Source organism: Notamacropus eugenii, chromosome 5 (assembly GCF_028372415.1).
Source record: "Notamacropus eugenii isolate mMacEug1 chromosome 5, mMacEug1.pri_v2, whole genome shotgun sequence".
In the NCBI taxonomy this organism is placed as follows: Eukaryota; Metazoa; Chordata; class Mammalia; order Diprotodontia; family Macropodidae; genus Notamacropus; species Notamacropus eugenii.
The window spans coordinates 10,000,314-10,027,644 of NC_092876.1; the positions used below are offsets into that span (position 1 = coordinate 10,000,314).

Sequence of the window (27,331 nt, forward strand, 5' to 3'; positions counted from 1 at the left end):
ACAAGAGCGCACAGAGGTAAGGTGGTTTTCCTTCGAGCCATTCCAAGCAAACCAGGCATCCGGGCGAGGAGACCTAGGGTCGGGTTCCGGGGCGACGCTGCCCTTCCTCGCCGGGTGCAGGGCCCGAGGGAGCCGACTCCGCCTAAGGACAGTTCTGCGAGAGAACGGCCCTTCGGAGCCTTGGCTGGGCTAGGCAGCGCCGGGCCCGAAGCCGAGGGCAGCGCAGGAGGGGAGCTCGAGGTATACGTCGCCCGCCCTGCGTGACATCAAGCCAGCAGGGATTCAAAACACCCCGAGGACTCCATTTCCCAGAATGCCTCGCAAGGGAAGGTCAAGCACGAGCGCGGCGTTTCGTGATCACGTGCATCGTCATGCTCTTCCTTTCTTGGTGCCCGAAGGACTGTGGGAAGTGTAGTTCCAGAGGCACCCTATGCGCAGGCGCAGTTCCCCGTGGAGCCCTAGCATTTTCACTCCTTAATTGCTTGGGAAGAGGAGAGGGGGGCGGGGCTGATGAATGGGAGAGCCCGCGTGGGAGGCGGGGGGAGGAAGAACCTACTACAACCACGGACACCCGCAGGTTACGACCTGACAGAATGGAGCGGGGCGGGGGGGGGAACTCATGCGTGTGCGTGCGTGAGGGTGGGAGAAAGAAAAATCGGGGGTCACTACATTGGATTGCACGCACGCTTGTGTACCGGTGTTTTTATGTGTGCGTGTGTTTGGTCACGCGAGTGAGAGGCACGGGGGGGGGAGGGGAGGCCCTCCCAGAGGGCCTGGGGTTCACCGCGTGTGTGTGTGCCCATTCTGCCCCCCCCCCCCGCGTGGGTCACCCCCCCACGCTGCCCCAGGCACTGAAGGGAGAAGCACGCCCCGGCCCCAGCCCCCCATCTCCTCCCACGGCCCCCCTCTTTACCAGCAGAAGAGGGGCCCCTTGCTGGGGGAGTCGCAGAAAGCTCCCGTGCCCCCGCCCCGCGTGGACACCCCGACCCTGGTGCACTGACCTGCCCTGACACCTTCCCCTGCAGCTCCAGGGCCCAGGGGCAGGGGATGCCCCAGTGATGCCAAGCCCCTTGGGCAGGGGAGCCAGGACGTCAGGCAGGAAGGCCTGAGCCCAGCTGACCATGGAGGCCTTGGACCTGATGCTGGAGGAGAGAGGTGAGGAGGACCCAGGGTGGGGGCAGCAGACCCAGGGGGGCTGTGGGCTGGGGGGCTGGGGGAGACCGTGGTCCAGCAGGTCAGCAGGCCATCCTGTGCCTCAGCCCCCAGCATGTCCATACAATTCCCTGACCTTCTGGTCACCTCCCCCTGCTCCCCTGCTGTAAGACCTTTCTGTAGAGGCAGGATGACCACTGGCATGGTAGCTGGGATGGGGTCCTCCTTCAGGGTTAGGGCTGCATGGATCTCCTTTGCTACCCACCCTGTGCCAGGAGCAGGGGCAGAGCTTCCAGGGAGAGGGAGGGGGTTGTGTCACTGTGCTCTGCTCTTGTCAAACCACATCCAGAAGCTTGGGTTCAGTTCTGGGCATCACACTTCAGGAAGGCTGTGGAGAGCCCAACTGAGGCCTCCTTGTTGGGCCACGTTTCCTAGAAATGAGGACTGCCCAAAGAGGCAGGAGCTGCTTCAGGGGGATGGCTTTTCCCTCCCTTGTGGGTCTTCAGGGAGAGGCTGGATGCTGCCTTGCTGGGAGTGTTAGAGGAGGGATGGATCCTCTTCATGGAGGGATGGACTGGATGCCCACCGAGGCCCCTGCCAGCCTCACCTGCCATGATGTGGGCCACACAAAGGTAGCTTTTCTGGGAAACTCAGAGGAAACAAAACAATTTCTGAAACCCAAGAATGGATGGACATAACAGCTTTTTTTCTGGCTGTCCTATGGTCCACTAAGACCCCCACCTTTTTCATGAGCTGTTGCCCTCCTTCAACTGGTCCTTGAAACAACCAGACAGCTTGAGTTGTGCAACTTTATGTTTCTCCTGATTTCATCCATCTTGTTTTGACCTGTTGTGTCAGGATGCTGAAGCTTATAATCTGGGACCTCTTGTCCAGAAGATTTGTCCTCTCCCAGCTTTGGGTCTTCCACAGAGTTGATAAGCTTCATGGCTTCTATCCAAGACAGTTATGCCTCAAGCTCTTGAACCTGGCAGTCTATGGCCAGAGCTTGGGGTGCTGTGATCCATGGCAGGAGCTTGGGGTGCTGCACCAGAGACCTCCCTCTGGGACCGGAATCCTTAACCTGGGGTCAGCAAACCTGTGTTTGGGAAATCATTTGATAACTGGGTTTCAGTGTCATCTGTAGGCAGCTAGGTGGTCCCTGTGGTCCATGGCTAGAGCCCAGGCCTGGGAATCAGAAAGAGCTGAGCTCACCTCTGGCCTCAGACACTTATTGGGTATGTGGCCCCTTATGGGCCAGTCCCCATCCCCATCTTCCTCAGTGAGATACCTGTAAAGCACTCTGCAGACCTTAATACCCCTTGTAAAGGGGTCATCAGCATCACCTCCATCCTCTGATGACATCCCTGATTTCCTCTGCCATCTTTTGCTCTCAAGAGCACTTTTCTGAGAAGGGGTGTCCCTGTAGGGGATGCAGTCTGTGACACAGAAAGAATTGGGAACCCCTGATCTGGGCTGCTGGTGATCTGTTCAGCTCCACACTTGGCAGCTGCTCATGTGCCCAGTTCTGAATTTGTCTGACAATTATCTGGCCCAGGGGATGCCTGCAGCTGGTCAAGGTGAGAGAGTCTATCAGGTGCCTTGCTCTGAGACAGTCCCTGTTTGCAGTGTGGTCCTTCTCCATCTGTTGAGTAATTGCACCCACAGGAATGGAAGTTCCTCTGGCCTGACAGCTACATCTCCCAGTTAGAAGGAAGCTGCCCTGCCCCTGTCTTTAGATGGGAATCCCTTGCAGGACACTGCTGAGAAGTTCACCCCCTTTCACTTGGGGTGTCTCTGAGGGCTACAGCCTCTTGTTTTGCCATGTGGGCCTTGTTTTCCTTCTGCCTTTTTGGGGCCCAGTCAAACAGCCCCTTTTCCTTGACACAGCCATTGGAGTCTCTGAAGACTGGTGGCTCCCTTGGGTCCTTCCCACCCCCAGGGCCCCTGTCTTTGCAGACTGAACATCCCAGGCCTTCAGAGCCTTTTCAGCCTCATGTCTCAGCCTGTGGTTCTGCTTTGTCCCGTGGGAGGTCCTGAGGAGGCCCCAGGCCCCAGGATGCCTTGTGACACCCAGCACCTGGACCTGGTGTCCTTACCTCTATGAGGGTAGCTGATTGCTTTTTTATTGGTGGCAGATAATCCAGGGCTGAGCTGAAGAATTCTGCCTTCTTTGTCTCCTCTTGTTCTTCTCCCCTCTCCTTCCCCCTGCCCATGTTGCCATCCAATCCCCCTCTGACATGGGTAAGCAAACCCTGTCCCTCCTCAGGTCATCTCCAGCTTCTGGATGTGTGACCTTGAGCTGCCCTGTTGGTCTCCTTTGAGGGCCCTGAGTGAAGCCCCTCTCAGCCTCCAGAACTTGGAAGGGCTGTGCTTTGGCAGAAGGGCATCTTCTGGAATCCTTCCTCAGCCACTCATCCTTTCTTGGATCTTTGTTCAACAACCAGAAAGTGATTTAGGAAGTACACAGAATTAAAGATGTTTTCTGATGCTCCTGCGGAGTCTTAGCTCCAGCAAGGGCACAAAGGATTACTTATGGAAAGAAGCTTGAGTGCCATCAGCTCCTTGGCATGAAGTGTTTTTACAAGTCAGTCACATCGATCTCATGCAGCAGAGTAGAACTGGCCTCTCTGTTGTGCCGTAGAGTTGGAGAAGCTTCTCTCCTAGTTTCTAATAACCCTGTGGCATAGGAAGGTTCCTGGGGCTGGGATTAGACCTGTGATGTCATGGGGAGAGTAAACGAATAATGAGGAAAAGCCCTTCACCACCACAGACCCGACCCTTGGCCCCAAGGGAATGCCCTGAGGAGCAGCCTAGAGCACTGGGAACTTACAGGAGCCCCTTGGGGTCACAGTCAGGATCTGTCAGAGGAGGACCTTGAACCCAGATCTTCCTGACTGTGAGGCCAGCTCCCTACCCCAGACACCTGGCCGCCTCTTCATTGGCCCCTCAATACTTGGACTAATTCTTCTCATTTTGCTTTCTGGAGCTGAGACTTTTTATCATTTGTTCTCAACTGGGATATTATATAATCTCTTCAGTCTTCAGGGGTGTGAACCTTCCCAGCCTCTCTCTGACCATTACTGGGCCCGGAAACATTCTGTTCTGGTGGTTTGGCAAATTCCTCATTTGTTAATGTGATTTTCTGTGAATTGCGCATCCCAACTCAGTTAGCTGGATATGTTTCTAAGCTCACAGCTCTCCCCAAAGAATCCAGCTGGTTGAACTCTTCCACACTTGTTGCCTGCACAGAATAGACATTTCCACTCCATCCAATGAAGGGGTGAATGAGCCTTATTGGATCTCACTTCATGCTGCAGGCTGATAGGAGACTTTATTGGTATCTTCTGGGATAGTCCAGGTGCTGCAGCAGCAGCTCCTCCCTTTCCAAGTGCTGCTCCCCTTTAACCTCCGGCTTTAAGTTAATTATCCAGCAATGAAGGATAAGGATTTGTCCTCTGAAAGCTGCTGTCCTCCTGCCGTCCTATATGGGGTCCTGTTAAGGTCTTTCTGATACGTTTACAGAAGACTCTAGATTCAGGCATCCATCCACCAGCCTGCCAGAAAAGGCTAGCAAGGAAAAAAATCTTTTGAATCAAGTTCTGAACCCCAGCACTGGACTGGGATAGAATTAATGCTTGGGATTTAAAAACCCAGACAATCTGGAGCTCTGCAAGCAGGAGGTCCTAGTTTGGCATCTATGAACTTGTTCTTAAAAATGTCTGATAACTGTATTTCAATAGAATTTATTTCCTTTGTAATCTTACATATTTTTATTTTGTGAACTTAGCCATATTGTTCTGAGAAGGGATCCATTGGCTTCCCCAGACATCAAAGGGCTCCAGGTCACAGAAAAGGGGTTTGGGTCCCCGGTTTAGAGCCCATATCTCCCACCGGAGGCAGAAGCTCTGTACCTATATTGCACTGGTGATGTAGTCACATAGTTTATTAAATAGAAGAAAATGGTAAAGAAATATTGGGTCCCCTTCTTAGGGAACGTAGAGCAATCACCCCCAAATCCCTCCCTAACTCCCAAGCTATTCCTAGCATTACCTCTCCTAGAGGGGCAGCAAGAGGAACAATTCTCAAGCACTTATCCCACCCCTACTCCCAGGATCAAAGCAAAGGATCAGTTCTGCCAGACAGGGAGAAACGGGAGGACTGAGTGGTGGTGGCCCTGGCCGCTACAGTAGAGGGCGGGGAGCCAGCTTCCGTGTCCGTCTGTTCTGGTTCTGGCCTCAGATTAGTTTCTGAGATGCCCTTGGCCTGGTGCACTCTGAGGGATGCTGGCTGGCAGGCAGTTTGTCTCAGGCTGAGACTGCTGTCTGATGTACCAGTCCCCAGCATCGTGTACTGCTGGCTTATGTAGCCACCAGTTACCTTGGGCTGAATCTCAAGGCACCAGGCAGAGAGACGCATCCGGTCGTATAAGGTAGCATTTGTATGGTACTTGATGCCAAGTATTTTATATAGATATCTCATTTGACCTCCACAGCCACCTTGGGAGTTTGATGCTATTGTTCTCCCCATTTTACAGAAAAGGAAACCGAGGCAGAGGGAGGATGTCACACAGCTGTATATTCTAGGCAGGACTGATTCCAAGTCCAACCCTTCATCCAGTGCTCCACCTAGTTGCCACTATACCACTGTACAGGTTCATCATCAGTGACCTCTTCCATCTGTTCTCTTTCTCTTTTCTCCAATTATCCTTGCCCTGAGCCCTAGAGTAAAATGATCATTCAGAACAGATAAGGGAGACACAAAGTGGGTACCAGTTACGTCTTTCAGAACATAGGGAAAGTGCTGAGAATTCAAACTCTTAGTGTTCAATTGTGTCTGACTCTTCTTCATGAACTCAATTTGGGTTTTCTTGGCAAAGATACCGGAGTGATTTGCCATTTCTTTCTCCCAGCTCATTTTACAGTTGAAGAAATTGAGGCAAACAGGATTAAGTGACTTGTTCAGAATCACATAGCTGGTAAGTTTCTGGGGCCAGACTTGAAGTCATGAAGATGGGTCTTCCTGATTCTAAGCCAGTTCTCTATCCACTACACCACCTGGCCCCAGAATTCAAGCTACATGTCTGTATTTGCTTACCAAGGTTTTCATGCTTGTAACCTTCTATATGGGCACATAGACAGAGTTGGAGTCCATGACTCTAGCCTCTAATTCAATGAGGAGGTAGAGCTGCTCCTGGGCTCCCTCTGACTTCTTATTCTCTAGGGATCATAGGTCTCATCCAGCTGGTGAATTGTGGTGCTTTAAGATAGGTATTGCTTTCCTCATAACATCTTTTTCTTCCCTCAGCAAAGGATTCTCAAGATTCTGTCCTTTCCCAAGAAAGGAAAGTAAAGCAGAAGGACGGAATCACTTCTGGTCTCCTTGGAGCCAGGTCCCTGGTGAGTTGTTTTCTTCTGTCTCCTGAAATATCATCTCATTTTTCAAGCTGTGGGCACATTCCTTCCCCTTGTCTGCCATCTTCTTTCCTCTCCATTGTCTTGTGCAGGGACCTGAACCTTAAGTGTTCTCCTTCACAAGACTCTAACTGTTCTCATGGAGAATTGTGAGACTGGAAGGAGTCCTGTAATCCAAACCCTTTGTGAGACCTCAGTGGTAACCAAAGGCCAGCTAGAAAGTCTTACCCAGAATTAGAGACATGAGATCCTAGGTTTCCTCCTGTCCAGCCCACTGCTCTTTCAGGAATATTCCTCATTGGCTTTGCACCATCCCTGGGTGCTCTTCTCCCCCTCCAATCCACTACGCCACATTCAGGGTTCATTGATTTTGCTGTGCTGAGCCAAATGCTATAAGGCAAATCAAGTGGAAGGCAAGGGGCAAGCAGAAATGGAATAAGCATTTATTAAGTGCCTGCTCTGTGCCAGGCACTGGGCTAAGTACTCTCATAGATATCACTTCAGAAGTAGAAGACTTAAATCTTATGTGTATTGAATGAAGTAATCTCCATCCTTCAGTTGTTCCACTGAGGAGGCACAATATCTGTCCCTGAGAGATTAATTATGAGAAGGAACCAAACGGGGAAGGGGGGGAACATTGCGTAGAGTGGGACTTGAAGGGGGAGGAAGGCAGTATTAGCATGGCACTGGGACTTAGAAGGGGCCAGAAAGTGGAGAAGTCTAGTCTGAGCGAACAAGGCCAAATCTCATCCATCCACCTCTAGTCCCTGGGCAGAGACCAGGATGCTGTAGGAAGAACGTGAAGACCCAGGGGAGGACGAATGCCTTAGAAATGCCATGGTTCCCTGGGCAATTAGGGAGCAGGAGAAATACATGATTAAATGCTCAGAGGAGGGATATCAGATAACATGTTTCGTTGGCGGAAGACCTCCCTTCACACGCACACACACACACACACACACACACACACACACACACACAGCCTACAAATCTCTCTGTCCAAGCTTAGAGGATTTTTATAATTTCTTGGGGCCCAAGAGGGTCACACTTGCCAGTCGTCACACAATTAATATGTGTCAGAAGCAGCTTGTTAGGACTGGCTTTTGTGAGCCCATGCTTTTGTGCACCAAGCAGCTCTGTGTCCAGAGGAGCAGCTCTGGTGAGGAATGAGTTTAACAAAGTGACCAGGTCCTTTTTATGAAGCTTCCTGCCTAGAACCGAAAACCAGAATGTCTTGTGCAGAAGGGCAAGCACTTGCTTGATCTAGATTCTCTGTAGGAAAAATTCAATGTGGCCATCCAAATTAAATTGATGTGTATTTTAGTGTCAGTGCAAATGTGGGCATAGGGGAAAATGTTGAAGAAATATGTTGGAAAGCCGCAGGCCTTTGCTTTTGACTATTTTCTTTAAGCAGAGAATCGGGAGGCTCCAGACATGGCTTGCACCAAATAACATTGTGAAAAGTGGAAAGGTAAATATCCATAAATAGGAAACAGCTGGTTACAGATGCGGGCATTGACTTCAGAATCTCCTTTCCAATTGGTCTTGTTAGAGCAAAGCTCAGAATCTGTGCTAAATTAAAAGAAAAATGAGAAGATACAGCATGAAATTAAGGTGACTCCAATGTATTCTGTTTTTAAAAGCTGTTAGTACAGAAAAATGAGAAAGATGTCAGGCTATCGCCACTTTTTAAAGAAGTTTAACTGGTGGAAATTAGTTCCACAGAAAGGAGACCAAAAAGGTCTCAGCCAACAGAGAGGGGCTCGCCGTGCTAACTAGTGAGCTATGGCAAACATCTTAGCAGAACTTGCCTGGAAGATGGGACCTAATGAAGGACATCAGAGAAATGTATGACCAGTCAAGGAGAAGGGCTGGTCATGTGGTAAGAGTGAAGGATAACTGAAGCCTGTGTCTCCCCTGCTGTCCATGTAATGAGATGTGTGTGTGTCCATCCTTCATTGCCAAAGAAGACCGTGCCATCTGAGAAATGATGCCATGACTGGCACTTGACTTTGTTTTGAGTGAGGGAGGGCTGTGCAGGTCATCAGCCTCACTTCTCCTCCAGAGCCATCTGAATCCAGGGACCAGATATTCATCAGGATGACTGGAGATGACCCAGGATGAGGCAGTTGGGGTTAAGTGACTTGCCCAAGGTCACACAGCTAGTGAGTGTCAAGTGTCTGAAGTGAGATTTGAACTCAGGTCCTCCTGACTCCTGCACTGGTGCTCTACCCACTGCACCACCTAGCTGCCCCAATGTAAAGAGATATAGAGGAAGACACTGAGTACATTAAGGGAACTGCCTGTGGGGGCTTTATGGGAAGACCTGGACAAGGGCCTTGCAGGATGAAACGCTGAGATCACATATTCCTCAGTGTCCAATAGATAGTCCTTATCTGTATTTTCTTTCTTGCGACTAACAGTTTCAGGATATCCCAGAAGTCTTGGTTCATTTTTAAGTTATTAAAATTTAAGACAGCACCAAGACTTTTGGGATAACCTGTGTTTTTACTAGATTTCGCCTGTTCTCATCATATCATTCTGTAGTCACCCCTCATTTTTGTTTTTCGACTATTCCTCATATTTCTGTTAACTTTTCTGAGTGTTTTTTCTTTTTTTTTATTACTGAAATCTAAATCCACAATAGGAAAAGAAAAAGAAATATTAAACTTAAATACAAATAAGGAAAAGAAAGGATGTCATGTGCACAGCAGAATGTAAGAGAGGATTCAAAGTATATGGCAGTCAGTTTCCATTTCAAGAAAGCCTATATAATAAATCCTTCATATTGTATTCAGAGCTGTTCATTTTTTTGCTTTTTTGTAAGTATTCTTTTGTTCACTTTTTACGTTGTTCTTTTCCCCTCTTCCTCCCCACCCCCAGAAGACTACAATTAAGCCTGGATATATTTATATATAGATATGCAGATACCCATATACATATATACACATACATACATATACCTCTCCTAACAGATTCTACGTCTGATCTTTGTTTTCATGTCTGTGTGTATCTCATATTTCCTATCCCTCTTGACTCCTCTACTTTCCTTCTACCCTCTACCTTGCCCTCCTATTACTTAGCCTACCTCCCCCATCCCCCAGGATCTCTCCCTTGTCCTCCCATTCCCATTAAGCTGAACTCCCTTCTGTATCCCCTCACCTTCCCCTCTAAAGATCCTTCCTTTATTCTCTGCCCCCTCCCTATCCCCTTAGTGTTTTATGTCTTTCTAGATTTAGAAGACTTATGCACTCTTCTAGATGTGTATGTATTGTTCCCTTTTGAAAACATTCCCAATGAACTGGGTTTCCAGAACTACCAGTCCTGCTTCCCCATCTAATTCCTGTGTTGTCTTCCTGTCACACCTCATTTGTATAAGATAATTACTCTTCTTGACTGTTCCCGAACAGTTCTGTTTTTCGAAGTCATATCATACTCAGATCTACCCCACTCTTTCTTATGAGCTATCCAGTGACTAATAACAATCTTAGACATACATTTTACACACATCAAAGGTAAAAAACAGCCTGTCCTTAGTGAGTCCTTGTAATTAGTCTTTGGTACATACCTTATATTTCTCTGGGCTCTTGTGTGGCAAATCTTCTGTTAAGTTCAGGATTGGTTATTATTTTTTTGTTTGTTTTTTAACAAGGTCCTGAAAGTCTGACAGTTCATTAAATGTCCATTTTTTTTTCATTCAGGATTATGCTTAACTTTGCTGGGTTCTGTTAACACTTTAAAAAATGGCTAGCTGCCAAATATTTTGGTGCCTATAAATAAAAAGCTATTTTATATTCCTGCTTTCTGGTTCCTTCCTCATTATATAATATTTTTGCTATCCATTTTCATATTTTTTGTTTGAATTCAATATTCGTAGTGTTACTGCCACTCCTGCTTTTTTCAAACTTGCAGTTTCATAAGAAACTTTTAAGCTTTTCTCTTAAATTTAGTCTTTGTTTCTTTTTTTTTATTTGGTGAGGTAACTGGGGTTAGTATGCTTCTTTTCTTTTTAAGTGTGTTTTCCCATCAGTGATACACATTTCAGTATTTCAGGGGGGGCCCTCTGACAGCAAGTCAAAGCCGAGGGAGGAGTGGAAGGTCTCCTAGTAGTGTGAGTGAAGTGTGATTCCCTGCTTCTGGCTGCCTGGAGAGCTGGTCACTCTAGGAAAGAAATGGGTGGAGAGGGCAGCCAGTGGGTAGCCTTCTCTGGATTCTTCTCTTTGGGACCAACACCATGATGACTGTATTAAGCCCTAGACCAAGAACAAGGAGCTCCCATGACTATGTAATCTAAATTATAACTAATCTAAATATAAGCCATAGTAAAATACCAAATAGATGAAAAATGCATATTGTAAATTCAGACTGTGGCATAGATACAGCTAGCTGTGTATTCCATGGAATTGGGCCATGTTCACAAATCTGGTTCTGTCACAACAAATGGCCGATGAACTCAGCACAGAATTGAAAAGTAAGAAAAATACAGAACAAATTATATTTAGGAAATTATTTGACCCTTTTACATCCTCCAGCTGCTTCCTAATATAAAAACCCTTTTTAACACAAGTACTCATTTGGCATGATGCATGAATATGAATCTTGTGTCACCCCAATCTCTGGAGGATCAGAGTTGCAGAACTCAATGGGAAAGCTGCAACCCCTTGCTGCCCACCATTCATCCTGTTTCCAACTGGCCTGGGTTCAAGGCACAGCATCACATATATCATGTAGGAAATGGATAATCAGAAAAGGAGTTGGGCTAGTAACAATAGTGAGGGGTCACAGATGGACACCTCTAATACGCATTTTTACGGAGTGTATAAAGACCAAGACCTTCAGGCCTTTAAAGAAGTGTGTGCCAACTGAGACATATTAAGACTGGTTGAAGCAAGTAACCTAAAGAGGAGGAGATTTAGTGGGTAAATAAGAACTGTATTCAGAAATTGAAGGGCTGACAAGTTTAAAAAGGATTTGACCTCGGGGACACTGGGAGAATGCCTCTTCACCTTTCTTTTGCTGGCCAGTCCATCCATCATAGCACTTGCCAGCAGCATCATCCCAGTGTGACAATCTGATTGTGTCTTCTGCCCAAAGTCCGTCAATGGCACCATGTTGCCTACCTAATCAAGTTCACATTGCTAAGCCTGATATTTACCCCATGACCTGGCATGACCCTTCTTATCTGGTCAGCCCTAAAGAGACTGCACACCAATGTAGACTTCACACCATCTGCCATAAAATGCCCTAGACCTATAATGCTCTTCCTCTCTCAACTCCTCTTGAAAACTCCTTGTCCTTCAAGGTTTAGCACAAATACCATCTCCCGGAAATTTTATTTTCCTAGACTGCCTTCTTTCCTCCTCCGCCTTTGGCTCAAGAGATGATTTAGTATTTTCTTAGCTGGATTCAAGAAGCAGTGTTTGGAAGCAAGAATAGGGTCACATCTGTAAGTAGCTGCAGCCACTCACATCTAAGGGAGAACTCACATATTATTATACTCCTATGTAACCTTGCTTCCCCATCATTCTACTTAATATGTCATTTTTTAAAAGTGTCCATTTAGAGGTATTTGCTGTGAGATGTGAAATACAATGAAGAATATGAGGCAACTTGATGGTGCAGTGGATAGAGCACTGGCCCTGAAGTCAAGAGCACCCAAGTTCTAATTCAACTTTAGATACTAGCTGTGTGACCCTGGGCAAGACACTTAATCCTAATTACCTCCGAAAAAAATACAATGAAGAATTTGAAGTGGACACTCTCCTGCCCATCCAGAAGGTCAGGGGAGGAACATGATGGGTGTGAGATGACTACTGCGTGTAACCCATGAAGAACTCGGTGGAAAAACAAACAGTAGGATTAGACAAGGTCGTCAAGGAAACATGAAAGGAGAAGAATTGGGCTGGCCATGTGGTGAGGATGAGGGCTGACAGGGACTCCATAGGTACTCTCGTGAAGTCTGGAGAAGTCAAGGAAGGCCTCCAGCACGTTGGATGGACTCTTGGTGATGTATTCATAGGAGGACATGGGAAACAGGATGAACATATGGTTTCTGGTCTGAATTGCTGAAGGGAGCTTCCAGATTGGCGAGGTAATGGATCCATTGGAGTATTTGTTGTGTGATTGCTAATCTTGCACAGTGCAGAGATTCTGAACCTGGTTCTGTGAACTTGATTTTTTTCAAAAAACATAATTTTGTAATAGCATTTCAGTATAATTAGTTTCCTTTGTAATCCTATGTATTTTATTTTATTCATTTTACACATTATTCTGAGAAGGGGTCTGTAGACTTCATCAGTCTGCTGAAAGATTAGGCTCCCCAGTTCTATGTGGCACAGGGTTAAAAGCACCAGACTTGGAATCAAAAAGACCTGAGTTCAAATCCTACCTCAGACACCTATTAGCTATGTGATCCTGGAAAAATAATTTAATCTCTTTCAGCCTCAGTTCCCTCATCTGTGAAATGGGGATTATAATAGCACCTACCTCCCGAGCTGTTGTGAGGACCATTTGTAAAGTACTTGTTAAACCTCAAAAAGCTATACCAGTTGTTGTTGTCATCATTTCTAGCATTTATATGACACTTTAAGCCATGTCGTTCAGTCTTCACCACAACCCTGGGAGGTAGTTGCCTTTATTCCCATTTTACACGTAAGGACACTGAAGCAGAGGGGGGCCACACAGCTAAGTAAGTGTCAGTGGCAGCACTTGAACTCAAGTCTTCCTGAGCACAAGGTTTGTATTCTTAACCAATGCACAGTCTTGATGCCTCCCTAGTATTACCTAAATCTAATATGTCAGTCAGCTGTGCGTCATTCTTGTGAGGCTTACAGTGGAAATTGATTTGTATGATTGAACTTGAACAGTAAATAAGATGGCCTGTGTGACAGCAGAGTTATCTACAGTGTGAAGTAGGGAGGAAAAAGATCCCTTAAGAATATCTGAGATGCTGTCAAGAAGCAGGAAGGAAAGGGGGAAATGGTGAGATTTTTTCCCCTTTACTTTCCAATGGGAGGGGGCAGGAAGGTGGGAAGGAGAGACACAAATTTCAATTTAAAAATATATATAATCTTTAAAAAACCTCTTATGCTCTGAAGACCTGTTAACTTCATGTTTCCTTCATGCTGTACAAAATGTCAAAATGTGTCTGCTGTCCCAGGAATCAGTGACGTTCCAGGATGTGGCTGTGGACTTCAGCCAGGAGGAGTGGGGGCACCTGGAGCCGGCCCAGAAGGAGTTGTACAGGGAGGTGATGCTGGAGAACTACCAGAACTTTGTCTCCCTTGGTAAGGACAACTTTCTTCAATGAGATGGCACCTGACTATGGGGCTATCTTATCATTTTCCTTTCCTGAAGACTGTGGTATGCCTAAAATAGAGGTGTGACAGGGTGCCCAGGTCAGGAGGATCGGAGTTCAAATCTGGCCTCAGACACCTAGTAACTGTGTGATCCTGGGCAAGTCACTTAACCTGTTTGCCTCATTTTCTTCATCTGTAAAATGGGGGTGATAATAATAGCACCTGCCTCCCAGGGAAGTTGTGAAGGTCAAATGCGATAATATCTGTAAAGCGCTTAGCACAGTGCTTGGTACTTAATAGGCACTATGGAAATGCGAGCTAGCATTAAAATTATTGTTATTAACGTAGTGCTAAGCTGAATTTTTACTTGATATGCAGAGCTATTCACAAATGCATGTAATGATGATAATAACAACAGCTCAGGACCAGCTCATCCCCACCTTACAGAAAAGTTGTCTTTAAGCATCCTAGACTTACTAAATGATGCAGATTATGGAATTTGGAAGTTGTACACCATAGAAACCTAGAAAGACATGACCAAGCTGCTGGAATGATACACTGGAAGCTTTTATCCTTCCTAAATGAACAGGTAACAAAGCCCCACAAAATAAACACCAATCCTTAATTATCCATAAGAATTCATCAAATAAATGGGCTGGATGCCAAGCATCCATGACAGCCAGAACTCTTGCCCACAACTGCCCAGGCATAACATGGAGCCGTGAGGAAGTGAGACTTAAATAATGGGTGTTGTCCGGCTGAATATTCAAAATTTCCAAACCATACAGAATAAAAACTTCCCAAATATCAAGACCTGGCTGAAGTAAAAACTATGAGGACAGGATGCACTCTGTATCTCTGACCTCCTGTCTGCTCCTGAACTTGCTCTGAAGTTCTTTCAGAAAGTCTGCCGAGGATGAGCTTTACTTGTAGTCACCTACGAAAACAGTCATTCTACCTACCTGCACAATAGTCTACAGATATAAAATATAATCATATTTTATTAAATGCATTAATTTATAAATTAAAATAATTTAAAATTCATATTAATAATATATAAAATATCAATATAAAAGAGGACTTGAATCTGTATTAAAAATAATTAAATAATAAAAAATCAGTATAAAATAGCGACTTGTCCTGAGGCTATTTCTCTTGGAACCTCATAAAAAAAGAGGAAATGACAAATATCATTGATTACATTTCAAATCATTGACTACACAGGAACACAGATTAGCAAATTGCCATGCTAGGCAGCAAATCAGGGAGATCGTGTGTACATTACGTTCCTTGTTCATAGAGCCTGTGAGAAGTCCTTCCCAAACTGTATACCTTTTGACCACATGAAGTAGGTGAACTGGCTTGCAATGGGACCTGGCTAGTTAGTGCAGCTGTCGCTACGATGGCCATTGGTGACAGTGAGTCAGATGTCACGAAGTTAGCCAAAATAAAGAGATAAGCTTTGGTCAACGCAATTCACAATTATGTGTACTGCCTATTTAATTATAGAGAATTCCATAAAAATGATGGAGTGAATTTTAAAAAAAAGAGATGAATGATAATTTCAAAGTATAATGATAATAATAACCTCAAAATGTTCTTGAGATTAATCAATAAGCTACTACAGCTGTTGCTGGTAATCCTTAGGATATAACACTGATCCATAAAAACTTCAATGTTTTCAGTAGATTTGGCCATACCAAATACTCACAGTCAAGTTACATACAATGAAAAGCTTTCAAAATGTTCTTGATTCTGTTCCTAAGTGAAAAGTCTTGGTCTTTTATAACTTTAATGTGCTGTTGTCTAAAGCTCTAACTTCCCTATTATCTACTCATTCAGATCAGTGGTTCCCAAAGGGTGGTCCAGTGGCCCCTGGGGTGCCCATAATCCTTTCAGGAAGTTCAAGAGGTCAACACATAATTTGCCTATTAAAGTATACCTTTTTCCAAAAACACATCTGTGTGAGCACCAGAAGCAGATATGACAATCCAGCTGTCTTCCATGAAACCAGACATTAAATAAATTTGCAAAAATGTAAACCAATGGCACTCTTCTCATTAATTTTTTTCATTTGAAAATGTTATTTTTCATAAAAATTGTTATGTTCAAGTATAATGGATTTATTGCTATTTTACATTATAAATATTTTAAAATTATATACATTTTAATCTCTACTATCAGTAGATATAAGCCATACAAACAAAAGTACTTTGGGGTCCTTGACAAATTTAAGAATGTAAGGGGTCTTTGGGACCAAAAAATTAAAGAACCATTGATCCAGACCACAGATTCTCCACTAAAATCTCAGTGCAGATACCTAAAGATGTGAAATACTCCTTTCCTCTTGGCAGGATTAAAGGGAGCTAATTTTCTTTGACCCTATGTCAGCTCTGTGATCTTTCCCTCACACTTCTTGGGAACATTTCACAATATATCTCTCAGAGATCTTTCTTTTCTTGCCACCCTCTGCATACCCTCTTTCCCCAGGAGAAGGAATACATCAAAGGATAGCAGCAAACAGTTTTCAAAATAAGACTTCAAACTATTAAGAACCATGTGAAAGATCACACCAGCTCATTAATTAAAATAGAAATGGGAATGAAAACAACTCAGAAGTTATACACCACAGAAAGATGACCAAAGCTGGAAATAGGAAATGTTAGAAGGGCTGTGGGAAAAGAACCTAATTAATATATCCTTGGTCTAACCATTCTGGAAAGCAGTTTGGAACTGTCCTAACCAAGTGACTGAAATATCCAGACCCTCTCACCCAGGGCTCCCATACATAGGCATACATTCCAAGGAGGTGAAGGTCAGAAAAGCCATGTGTTCTAAAATATTCATAATATTTCCTTTTGTGGTAGTAAATAAATCAAAATAAAATAGGTGCCATCATTTGAGGAACAGTTAAATGAATTGTGGTACCTGATTAGAGGAATATTGTAAAGAATAGCCCTGGGGCAGCTAAGTGGCGCCATAGTGCATAGAGTGCCAGGCCTGTAGTCAGGAAGACTCTTCATGAGTTCAGGTCCAGCCTCAGGTCATACTTACTAGCAGTATGACCCTAGGAAAGTCACTTAACTCCATTTGCCTCAGTTTCCTCATGTGTAAAATGAGCTGGAGAAAGAGATGACAAACCACTCTTGTGTCTTTGCCAAGAAAATCCCAAATGGGGTCACAAAGGGTCAGACATGACTGAAAAATGACTGAGCAAAAGCAGAATAACAGATTTTAAAAATTCAGAGAAATGTAGAAAGATGTACATGAACCAATACGGAGTGAAGTCAGCAGAACCAGCCATGTAATACATTCAAAGTGTCTGTGATATAAACAGAGGACAGGGACCAACCTGTGATTTTGTTAGTGAAAGGACCTTCCAAATGAGACATCCCTTCGACCCATGCTGGCCGGCATCTGCTCCACACCTTGTAGTTTTAGAGTACATCTGAGAGCACTTTGAGGCTCAGTTACTTGCCCAAGGTCACACAGCCTATGTGTATTAACAGTGGGGCTTAAACTGAAATCTTCCTGGCTTCCAGACCAGCTCTCCAGTCCCCAAACTGTGTATCCTCCATAATGCTTCAGTGGAAAGGTTGAGGTATCTTAGGCATGGCACAAACCCTGATTCTCCCTAGGTTCTCTATTCCTGAGCTGGGGCTGATTCATCCATCCTACCTGAATTCACTTCAGCAAGTCACAGTGGTTCCTTAGAACAGCAGCCTTGCCACTGCTACTCCATGCTCTCAGAATCCTGGGGGGTAATCCTTTATGATGACTGTCCCCACTAACTATACATCGTGGTTCCCATTAGCACTTTTTTCCCATTAGCAAATGAGCCACTAATAATTAATTCACCTTAACCAAAACATTTACTAAAAATACAAGCCAACACATAATATTTACACAATATTCCATCCATAAACCTTAATCATACTCCTATCAATGCACATAATGTCTGTGAGGAAAATTAAAAGTCTAATTTGTAGGGAAATATGTAAGCAACTTAATTCTGGAGACATAGATGTTGGTATTCTATCCTCTCTATCTCCAGAATTGTCCATAAAAGTTCCCTGATCAGTGTACCATCTTTGTTGGAAAGAAGTTTCCAGTGCTAAGCTCCCACTGATCCACACTGTGCTTGACCTCACTGGACATGACTAGGTGAGCCACCAGGGTATTTCTCTGATGCTAAGCTATTTTTCTGCACAGCTAGGATTATTCCTTAAAGGCAACTGTAGTATCCATCACTTCAAGCTACAGGTTCAGCTGATGATTTCAGCTGAAATTGTGTGGGGTTCTTCAAAAAAAAAAAAAGGAACAACATTTATCCCAAGGTTGGCAAAAGTCTCCGACTCTCCTTCTTTGCAGGATTATTCTCCTCTATGTCTCAGAAACAACAGGAGGCAGTATAGAAAAATATTTTCTGTCCTCTCTTGTTAGCAATAAGTCATAAATAACATCATAGTATATACTATGTATATACATATTTTATATATATGTATATATAATATATATACACAAGACTATGGTCTTGGTGGAAAAGTCATTGAGCAACTTATGCTCACTGTGAAAGTGTCTACCTTTCCCTCTAAACTTTCCTTATTTAAAGTATAAAATGAAGACTCCTCATGGGGTTTATAGTGACTTTTATGTTTTTGAAAGTCCATGGAGTAGCAGTTTGAAAGTTGTATACACTTGCCAGTTGTACCCCATGTCCCACCTGAATTACCATGACTTTGGGAAAAGTATCTTTAATAAAGCAGGATATGGTTTAGCTTGGACTGGTTTTAAATATTTTAGTGACCAATCATAATGGCAAGCAGTCAGTCAACAAGCATTTATTAAGCATTTACTGTGTGTCAGGCACTGTGCTAAATAATAGGGATACAAATATAAGCAAAAAGACAGTTCTTATCCTCAAGGAGCTTATACTTTTATGGGGAAAGATAGCACAAAAAAGGGGAGATGAAAAGCAGAAGGTATGGGAGCTACCTGACAGGGACAGGGTGGCTAAGCAAAAAAGAATGAGCAGTGGCTGGTCTGGGCCCTTCTCCAAAATAGAGGTTCTGGTTAGAACTCACCAATGGGAGCAGGATATAATCTCTTCTTTTCCTTCTTATTCTTTTCAGGAGCAGGTGGAGTAGAGAGCACTCCAGACTTTCATTGGCTAACCCAATTCACCTGTCAACAAGTAATAGTTCAGCTAGACAGTTCCTGTCTGTCTTTGACCCAGTTCTAAAATCTGTTCTTTCCTCTTCTCCTTCTAACCTATTTAATTCAGCAGCTGAGTCTTTCTGTAAAGAACCTCCTCTTAGCCTAGGGTTAGTCACCAAATTCTTAATAAAGTCTCAATTTCTGTCTATACATGAGCTGAAAGTTTTCTAATTCTTAGTAGGCTTATCACTGAAGCCAGCTGTTTTCTCCAGTTCACTCCACTGTTCTACAGGTCTTCAGTTTAAATGAGCAACTGCCATCTCAGAACTCTGAGTCAGTCTTATTAATAAACTGCTTCTGTGGGGTGTATCTGAGCCCCCAAGAGGGGATATGTCAAGGTAAAGTTAACTCACAGACTGCTTCGCTCAGAAGCAAACTTGCGTCCCAGACCAGGGTCATTTCTTTAAGTAAAGAACAATTAAACCAAACTGAAAATTGAAATTAAAATGAGAAAGCTTAACCTGGCAAGGTATTGAGGAAAAGTACTCTGCCTCCCTTTATTGAAGACAAGAGAGACTCTAGGTGAGAGATGCTGTATATATTCTCAAACATGGTTAGTATTTTGGTTGGTTTTATGGAACATTTTTTTCTTTTTAATCTTTATTATTAGCAAAACCATGGTTAAACTGGGGAGGGTGGAAGAGCATATTTGGAAATAAATATCACCTATGAACAAAGGAAATCTATAAAAATTAAAACAAAATGAGAGCAAAAGGTACTAGAATTGAATTATGAGAGATTTCTACTCTCAGCACTTCCATTTTTTTCTCTATGAGCAGGGTTTCCATTTTCCAAACCACATGTGATCTCCCAGTTGGAGAAAGGAGAAACACCATGGATAACAGAGAAAGATCTCCCAAGAGTCTCTTGTCAAGGTGAGCCTGTGGAAATCAATGCCAGTTACAGTTTAGCTGGTCACCATGCAAGTATGCAATTAATTAATAGCATTGCCCTGTTGAATGGGAATGCTTTTCACTGACCCCCCAAGGCTAGAGAGAAGGTGTGAGGTAGTCTAGGATGAGCGTCCTCACTTAGAAACTGGTTTTATGAAGGGCATGACCCTGGGGGTGATCAGGAAAGGCTTCATGCAGAAGAAAATACTTCAGGGATCTGGAATTTTCTTGGTCTGAGGACTCCCTATACTAATGTACATGTAATGTAGTCCTCTGTCATAGTGGATGAACTTAACTCATCATCTCCCTCTAGCTAACCTGAAGCTGAGTCTCCAAAGATAGCTAGGCTGGACATCTGAAGAAAGACTTATTGTCTATTGCAGCAATGTGGCACCATAGTGCACAGAGTGCCAGACCTGGAGTTGGTTCAAATCTGGCCTCAAATACTTTCTAGCTATGTGGCCTTGAGCAAATTACTTCTTCCCTGTCTGCTTCGGTTTCCTTAACTGTAAATAAAATTGGGGATGATAATAGTATTTATGTGCCAGAGCTGTTGTGAGGATCAAATGAGGTGATATTTATAAAGTGTTTAGTATGGCACCTGGCTCACAGTAGGTATCTAATGAACATTTGTTCCCCCCAAATTGAAGTCTTTCTAACTTGGTAGAATCAACCACAGCTTACAATTAGCATATAATAAATAGCATGAGCTTGGAGACTCCTTTGCCACAATGAAGCATCTACCACTTTAGTTTAGTCTCACTGCTCATGGTTACCAGAGTCTTACTCCAAGACTTCTATCCCAGTCTCATTTTCCCTTCTATACCAGCCTTTCTCTCTTCCTCTCACCCAACTCCAAGGAGTTTTTCTCCAATCTCAATCTTTAGGGACCTGCTCTGCTGCTAGCACCAGACAAGGTTTCCCAGCCCTTGAAGAAAGTGCCTTCTAGCTTGACTTCATGCTCTGATTTTTCCTGTTACTTATCACATGACTACATTGCTTTTTCTTTCCTTGAAGCCCAGAGTTAAAAGGGACCCCAAGGCTGCCTAGTCTAATATAGAATTTCCTTCATGACAAATATAAGAATTGGCTTAAAGCCAGTCAATGAAGGGGAAGCCATTGCATCTGGAGCCTCTTCAGCTTTGAGGGAACCAAATAAGCTACAATAAGCTGAAATTTGTCTCTGCTTTTATCCATTGCCCCAAGGCCTTCCTTCTGGGGCCAAGTCAAGCATACATAATCCTTCTTCCACATGACAGACCTTTGAAAACATGAAGATAACTGTCATGTGTCATAGCTATATTCTTTTCTCCAAACTTAACACGCTTAGCTTATTCAGCTTCTGCTTGTGCAGCCTGATCACCAAATTCTTCACCATCCTGGCCTGGCGCCCCATTTCCTGGTCATTAATCTCCTTCCTGAAATGGGCAGCAAAAGCTCCTTGATGGTAGGAACTGTACCTGTTTGCTTACATTTGTATCCACCAGGTTTTAGCCCAATGCATGGCACACAGTAAGTGCTTAATTAGTGTTTTTATGTAATTTATTTTTTATTTTATTAATTTAATATTTTTAATCTAATATTTATTTATTAATTATTTATCTATTTATCTCTCTCCTCCCCCAGCTTAACAGCCACTTTGTCCATCCCATCATGCCTTTTGGATTCACTAACTCCCTGTTATGCAGATTTTACAAATGTCTTCCCTTCTACTCCCTCTCTTTAATGCTTTTCTGATGATGCCACCTCCCGAGCGGCCTCTGTATCTCCAACATTGCCCAACTCACAGGGCCAGGAAGACAGGAGGCAATACTGATGCTTATCCCTGCCCCATCTGGACCATTTCACCACTACTAGCTCTCTTGTGAGGTCCATTCAGTCTGTACTAGTCTCTCCTCATCCCCGTTACCCCCATTAACCAACCTGCAGATCGTCTACAGACATTTTCTAGGAATTAGTAAGTTAGAAGAGTAGCTAGTTCAAAGTGTTCCTATCTACTTTGGGATCTTCCTTGGGGTCTGTATTTATGTTGATGCCCCCTCTCATTAATTACACTCTCCGTCTTTCTACTTCCTCAACTGTAATATTTCCAGTTCCTCAGCTGTAATGGGAATAATTCCATTTTTCCATCTCTTCTGCAGGAAAGGGAGTGGTCATTACAATTATACAGAGGGAAGTTTTATGTGGTGGTTCTTTTTGTCACCATTGTGGTAGTCATTGTTCAGACTCAGCCTCTGACCCAGAGTGCATGTGGGATCCTCAGCAAGTCCAATTAGCTTCTCAGTGATCCATTCAGCTCTTCCAGATTCCTAGAATAGGTGCTGACTTGCATTAGTAGAGAGGTTTTCCTTACTGAGAGTTCCCTGATACCAATAACATTATCATCCTGGCATAATAAATTGTTTTTTAAATCTAAGTGAAGTCACCTTTAAAGGGCAGCAAAACTCATATAAAAACCATCAAACAATGATGGTACTGTGGTTTAAAAGCATTTTCTTTTAACAATGGAAAACCACTGAAGTGTGAGGTTGCATCTGTGATCAGTTGCAGTCACTTTTATGTTGTTTTACTTAACTGTCTGGGGGAATTGTACGCTGTTAGGAGTAACCTCAGGGTGTGTATAATATATCAAAGCAAAATTTGGTGTTTAAAAATGTAACGGCAATGAAATACAAACTCAAAATTCAAAACAAAATTGATTAGCAGGGAGTTCTACATTTTTATAAACATCATTAATAAAATTTTTTACAAATGGGGGCCAAGCACTGAGCCCTTTGGTATAACACTCAAGAATTTCCTCAAGATGAAAAATAATTTATTACTCAGGAGCATTCTTGGTCATGTTATTTGACTGCTAATAAATACACATGGCTATCCCATCACCCATTCTCCTTTCATTATTTTTCTTATAAAATTTTAAACATAACAAATGTAGCTTTAACACACAGGATTAATTAAAATAGGAACACAAACAAACCAGTGTATATTCTCCAAAAACAGTAAAAATAGGAAAATCTTGATTGCTATTGTACCCTTTCTTAACTTACTAATTTCTGTAAGGAAAGAAGGCCATATGCTTTCAAGGTAATGCCAATATTGTCCATTGTATTTACCTTGTTTTGTTGCCTCACAATGCCTTCATTTACTTCTCTGTAAATGCAGTTCAAAGGCATATTGATTTTTGGATCTACTTTTTCTACTCTTCATCACTTAATACCTGTGTATCCCTGTTTCATTGAATTCTCCATATTTAAATCATGGTCAGGAAGTGTAATTTTTACAGAAATAAAGAAAGATCTAAATAATTTGAGAGATGTTCACTGTTCATATCTAAATAGGAATGATAACAATAAAAAATTAGACAATAACAAGATATATTGAGAAAAAAGACTCAAAATATAAAAAAAAGAAAAAAGTAGAAAATAAGGGATAGTGGCGTTAATATCAAATCATGTGGAAAACAATAATAATCAAACCTTTAAAAAAACCAAACAGGCAATCAGCCAGTAAACATTCATTCAGTGCTTGCTATGTGCCAGTGCTTGCTGTGTCCAGCTCAGTCTCTGCTCTCAAGGAAATCATAGTCTAGTAAGGAGACAACTCATAAACAACTGTGTACAAACAAGTCATAGGTAGGATAAACTAGGAATAGTCTCAAAGGAAAAGCATTAAGATTAAGGAGAACTGAGAAAGGGCTTCTTGTAGTAGGTGGAAGGTTAGCTGATTTGTTTTGCTTGACTATATTTCTCACAAAGGAAGTATTTGGAAGTTACAGTAATATAAAAAAGAAAAGAGCATTAATAAAACATCTAAAAAGAAATAAACAGAAACAACTGTTACACCTTTTCCTGCTCAATCATCATGCTTCTTGTTGTAAGAGAATCTAAAACATACCATAAAACAATTTCCTTCTTCCAACACTGAGAAAAGCAAATATTTATATATTTTTTGTTTCTTTCAGATTTCTTTATTCAGAAGACAAAATATAAAACCAAGGAGTCAACTGCAAATAAGAGTATTTCTGTGAGAATTTTGTCCAAGAAGAAACTCTCAAAGAATGGCTGCTGGAATTCTGAGTTAAAAGAATCTTGGAATTTTGATGCAAGGTTGAAGAGGCAGAAAGGCAATCAGAAGAGATGGGTTAAGCAAGTTATAATCAGTCAAAGAACCATTTCAAATGAATTGAGTCTTCATGAATATGTTACTTTGGGGAGAAAGTTCAAGCTGCAATCACTTCTTACTCCGAAACAGAAAACTACCACAGGAAAATATCTCCATAAATATGATTCTCTTGGAAAGAGCTTTAAATATTTGTCAGATATATTTAAACATAATAGAATCGCTTCAGGGAAGAAATGTTATAAGTATAACAAATGTAAGAAGCCCTTCAGTTACCACTCAGACCTTTTTCTGTACCATAAGATACATAGTGGAGAGAAAACTCATAAATGTGATGAATGTGGGAAAACCTTCAGCAACAACTCTTGCCTTACTGTGCATTTAAAAATTCATACTGGAGAGAAGCCCTTTGACTGTACTGAATGTGGAAGAGCCTTCAGGCGTAGAGCACATCTTATTCAACATCAGAGAATTCATACTGGAGAGAAACCTTATAAATGTTATGAATGCGGAAAAGCCTTCAGTGTTGACTCATACCTTATTAAACATCAGAGAATTCATACTGGAGAGAAACCCTATAAATGTAATGATTGTGGGAAAGCTTTCAGACAATTAGGAAACCTTAATCAACATCAGAGAATTCATACTGGAGAGAAACCCTATAAATGTCACGAATGTGGGAAAGCCTTTAGTCAATGGGGTCACCTCAATCAACACCAGAGAACCCATACTGAAGAGAAACCCTTTGAATGTAATGAATGTGGAAAAGTTTTTAGGCAGTTGGGAAATCTGAATCAGCACCAGAGAGTTCATACTGGAGAAAAACCATATAAATGTAACCAGTGTGGCAAAGCGTTTAACAATAATTACCTCCTTATTCAACATGAACGAATTCATACAGGTGAGAAGCCATATGTATGTAATGATTGTGGAAAAGCCTTCAGTCGAGGAACATACCTTAAGAAACACAAGAGAATTCATACTGGAGAGATACCCTATAAATGTAATGAATGTGGGAAAGAGTTCACCGACAAAGCATCCTTTATTTATCATCAGAGAATTCATACTGGAGAAAAACTTTATGAATGTATTGAATGTGGCAAAACTTTTAGCCAAAAAGCAAACCTTAAAAAACATAAAATGATTCATACTGGAGAGAAGCCCTTTGAATGTAGTGAATGTGGAAAAGCCTTCCGAGAGAGGGGAAGCCTTAGTGTACATAAGAGAATTCATACAGGAGAGAAACCCTTTGAATGCAATGAATGTGGAAAAGCGTTCCGAGAGAGGGGAAGCCTTAGTGCACACCAAGAAAAGCATGCTGAAGAGAAGCTTTATAAATGTGATGAATGTGGGAAAACCTTCAGATACAAGGGATATTTTAGTATCCATCAGAGAACTCATACTCAAGAGAAATGCTACAAATGCAAAGAATGTGGGAAGGACTTCAGCCTAAGGGCATCCTATATTATTCATCAGAGAATTCACACTGGAGAGAAGCCCTATAAGTGTAATATATGTGGAAAAGCTTTCAGTTACAATACATCCCACAGTAGACATCTGAGAACTCATACTGGAGAGAAACCCTTTGCATGTAATGAATGTGGCAAAGCTTTCACTCAGAGGGACTACCTTACTGAACACGAAAGAATTCATACTGGAGAGAAACCCTTTAAATGTAATGAATGTGGAAGAGCCTTCAGGCAGAAGCAAACTTATAATGCACATAAGAAAATTCATACAAGAGAGAAACCCTTTAAACATAAATTATATGAGAAAGCTTCATCTGCAAATTGCGCCTTGTAGAACAAACATCAGAAATTAATAGTAGTGAGACTCTCCTAAGGTGCAACAAATATAGGAAAGCCTTTAGCACCAGCTTACAGGAGGCATCAGAGAATTCACACTGGAGAAAAACTCTATGAAGTTACTATGAGACAACTATAGTGTGTATTTTATCCTTCAGAGACTTTATACAGAATGTTAACTTTGGGGATGTAATACTGTGAGCAGCTTTTCATATAATCTTGTCATTTATTAAACATTGAGTCCAGATGTCTGATTATTTTTTCATGACCTATTATTTGATGCTTCAAGAGAGAAAAATATGGAGGTCATCTTTGACGTCCCTTTTCCCTGGAATACACATTGGCTGCTATTAAGTGGCAATGGAGCTGCATAAGTATAGGGTCTTTAATAGCACCTATACAAGAATTCCAGAGAATTATTGTATTCATAAATAATGGTTATATCTTAACTGCTGAGGAAAGACATAAAGGATGATGAGTGATCATTGATCGACAGCACTGTTGGAAATGCCCTAACCATACTGAAGAATAAAAGAGAACCAGTTTTCAGTGGGTTCAGAGGCTTGGTCATAGCAATCAGCATTATTCTGCTTACAAGTCCCTAACAGAAACATGTACAAAAGGTCAAGTCAATCCTTATGTAACCCACTTGTCCTTAACTTTCTTATCATGTCCCTGCCTTGGCTCATTTACCCTGTTCACACCTACACATTTTATTCTGTCCTATAACACTAAAATGTCTTCTTTTCTTTAGTACTCATGCCCAAATAAACCTTTTGATCTCATTTTCCATTTTCTTGTTATTGCCCATCCCAAGAAATAGCAATAGGTACCCCCCATTAGAGCCATAATCAGACTGTGGCTAGTCTAGTCTGCTGTTATAGTCTTCCCATTGGATAATCAACCTGCCAGGCCTAGAGGCCTGAGGGCTACCCGAGTCTTACCTTACCTGTCCCAGGTCTTCGGTTGGCCAAACCGGATAAACGTATGAGAGAAGAGACTTTCCAGAGTCGAACAAGGGTTAGGCTTTATTCAGGGTCCTGGTTACATGTGCAGGGGGAGCTCTTCCTTAGGAGGGAGAGAGAAATCTCCCAAGGAGGCAAGATCTTACGGTAAGAAATTGGAAGTAGAAGTGTAAGTGGGGATAGAGGGGGAGGGGAGAGAGGAGAGAGGAAAAACGGAGCCTTCTGTCCTGTCAGGGCCCCTCCGCGCTAAGAGCGCCTTCGGGCTTTCCTGACCCTACTTAAGCTCTCCGGCCGCGTAGTTTGCCCCTGAATACCGTGCCTGTTAGATAACAATAGGTGTGCCCAGACCCGGGCCAATCTCGAGGGCGGGGAGAGCTCTCTCCCATCACGTTTCTCACGGGAAGAGGCGGAAATACACGAGATAGCTCGGTCTCACTCCTCGATTCCCTGCTGTTTTCTGGGGGGCCTCAT

General features: G+C 42.9%; 1 protein-coding gene across 11 annotated transcripts; it reads left to right on the forward strand.

The window, feature by feature from the left end:
• Positions 1–474: 474 nt before the first annotated feature.
• LOC140503289 (uncharacterized) lies at positions 475–26,142 on the forward strand. Of its 11 annotated transcripts, XM_072607136.1 has the most exons (7): positions 484–577; positions 1,026–1,155; positions 6,457–6,548; positions 7,975–8,034; positions 13,723–13,849; positions 19,858–19,953; positions 23,933–26,142. In XM_072607136.1, exons 2-7 carry the CDS (start codon positions 1,122–1,124, stop codon positions 25,891–25,893), a joined length of 2,370 nt encoding a protein of 789 aa, XP_072463237.1. In that variant the 5' UTR covers positions 484–577; positions 1,026–1,121; the 3' UTR covers positions 25,894–26,142. The 11 variants fall into 11 exon arrangements, with proteins under 11 accessions (XP_072463241.1, XP_072463237.1, XP_072463245.1 ...); XM_072607140.1 differs by lacking the exon at positions 7,975–8,034 and having other exon boundaries at positions 475–577; XM_072607141.1 differs by lacking the exon at positions 484–577 and adding an exon at positions 6,062–6,127 and having other exon boundaries at positions 611–1,155; positions 6,457–8,034.
• The last annotated feature ends 1,189 nt before the right edge of the window (positions 26,143–27,331 follow it).

What these genes read in the sequence shown, in the direction of transcription:
- LOC140503289 (XM_072607136.1), top strand. Translation starts at nt 1,122, where the DNA reads ATGGAGGCCTTGGACCTGATGCTGGAGGAGAGAG. An exon ending in TCCTTGGAGCCAGGTCCCTG is followed by an intron (nt 6,549 to 7,974) that starts GTGAGTTGTTTT and finishes ATTTTCTTTAAG; the next exon opens with CAGAGAATCGGGAGGCTCCA. An exon ending in CCAGAACTTTGTCTCCCTTG is followed by an intron (nt 13,850 to 19,857) that starts GTAAGGACAACT and finishes CTCTATGAGCAG; the next exon opens with GGTTTCCATTTTCCAAACCA.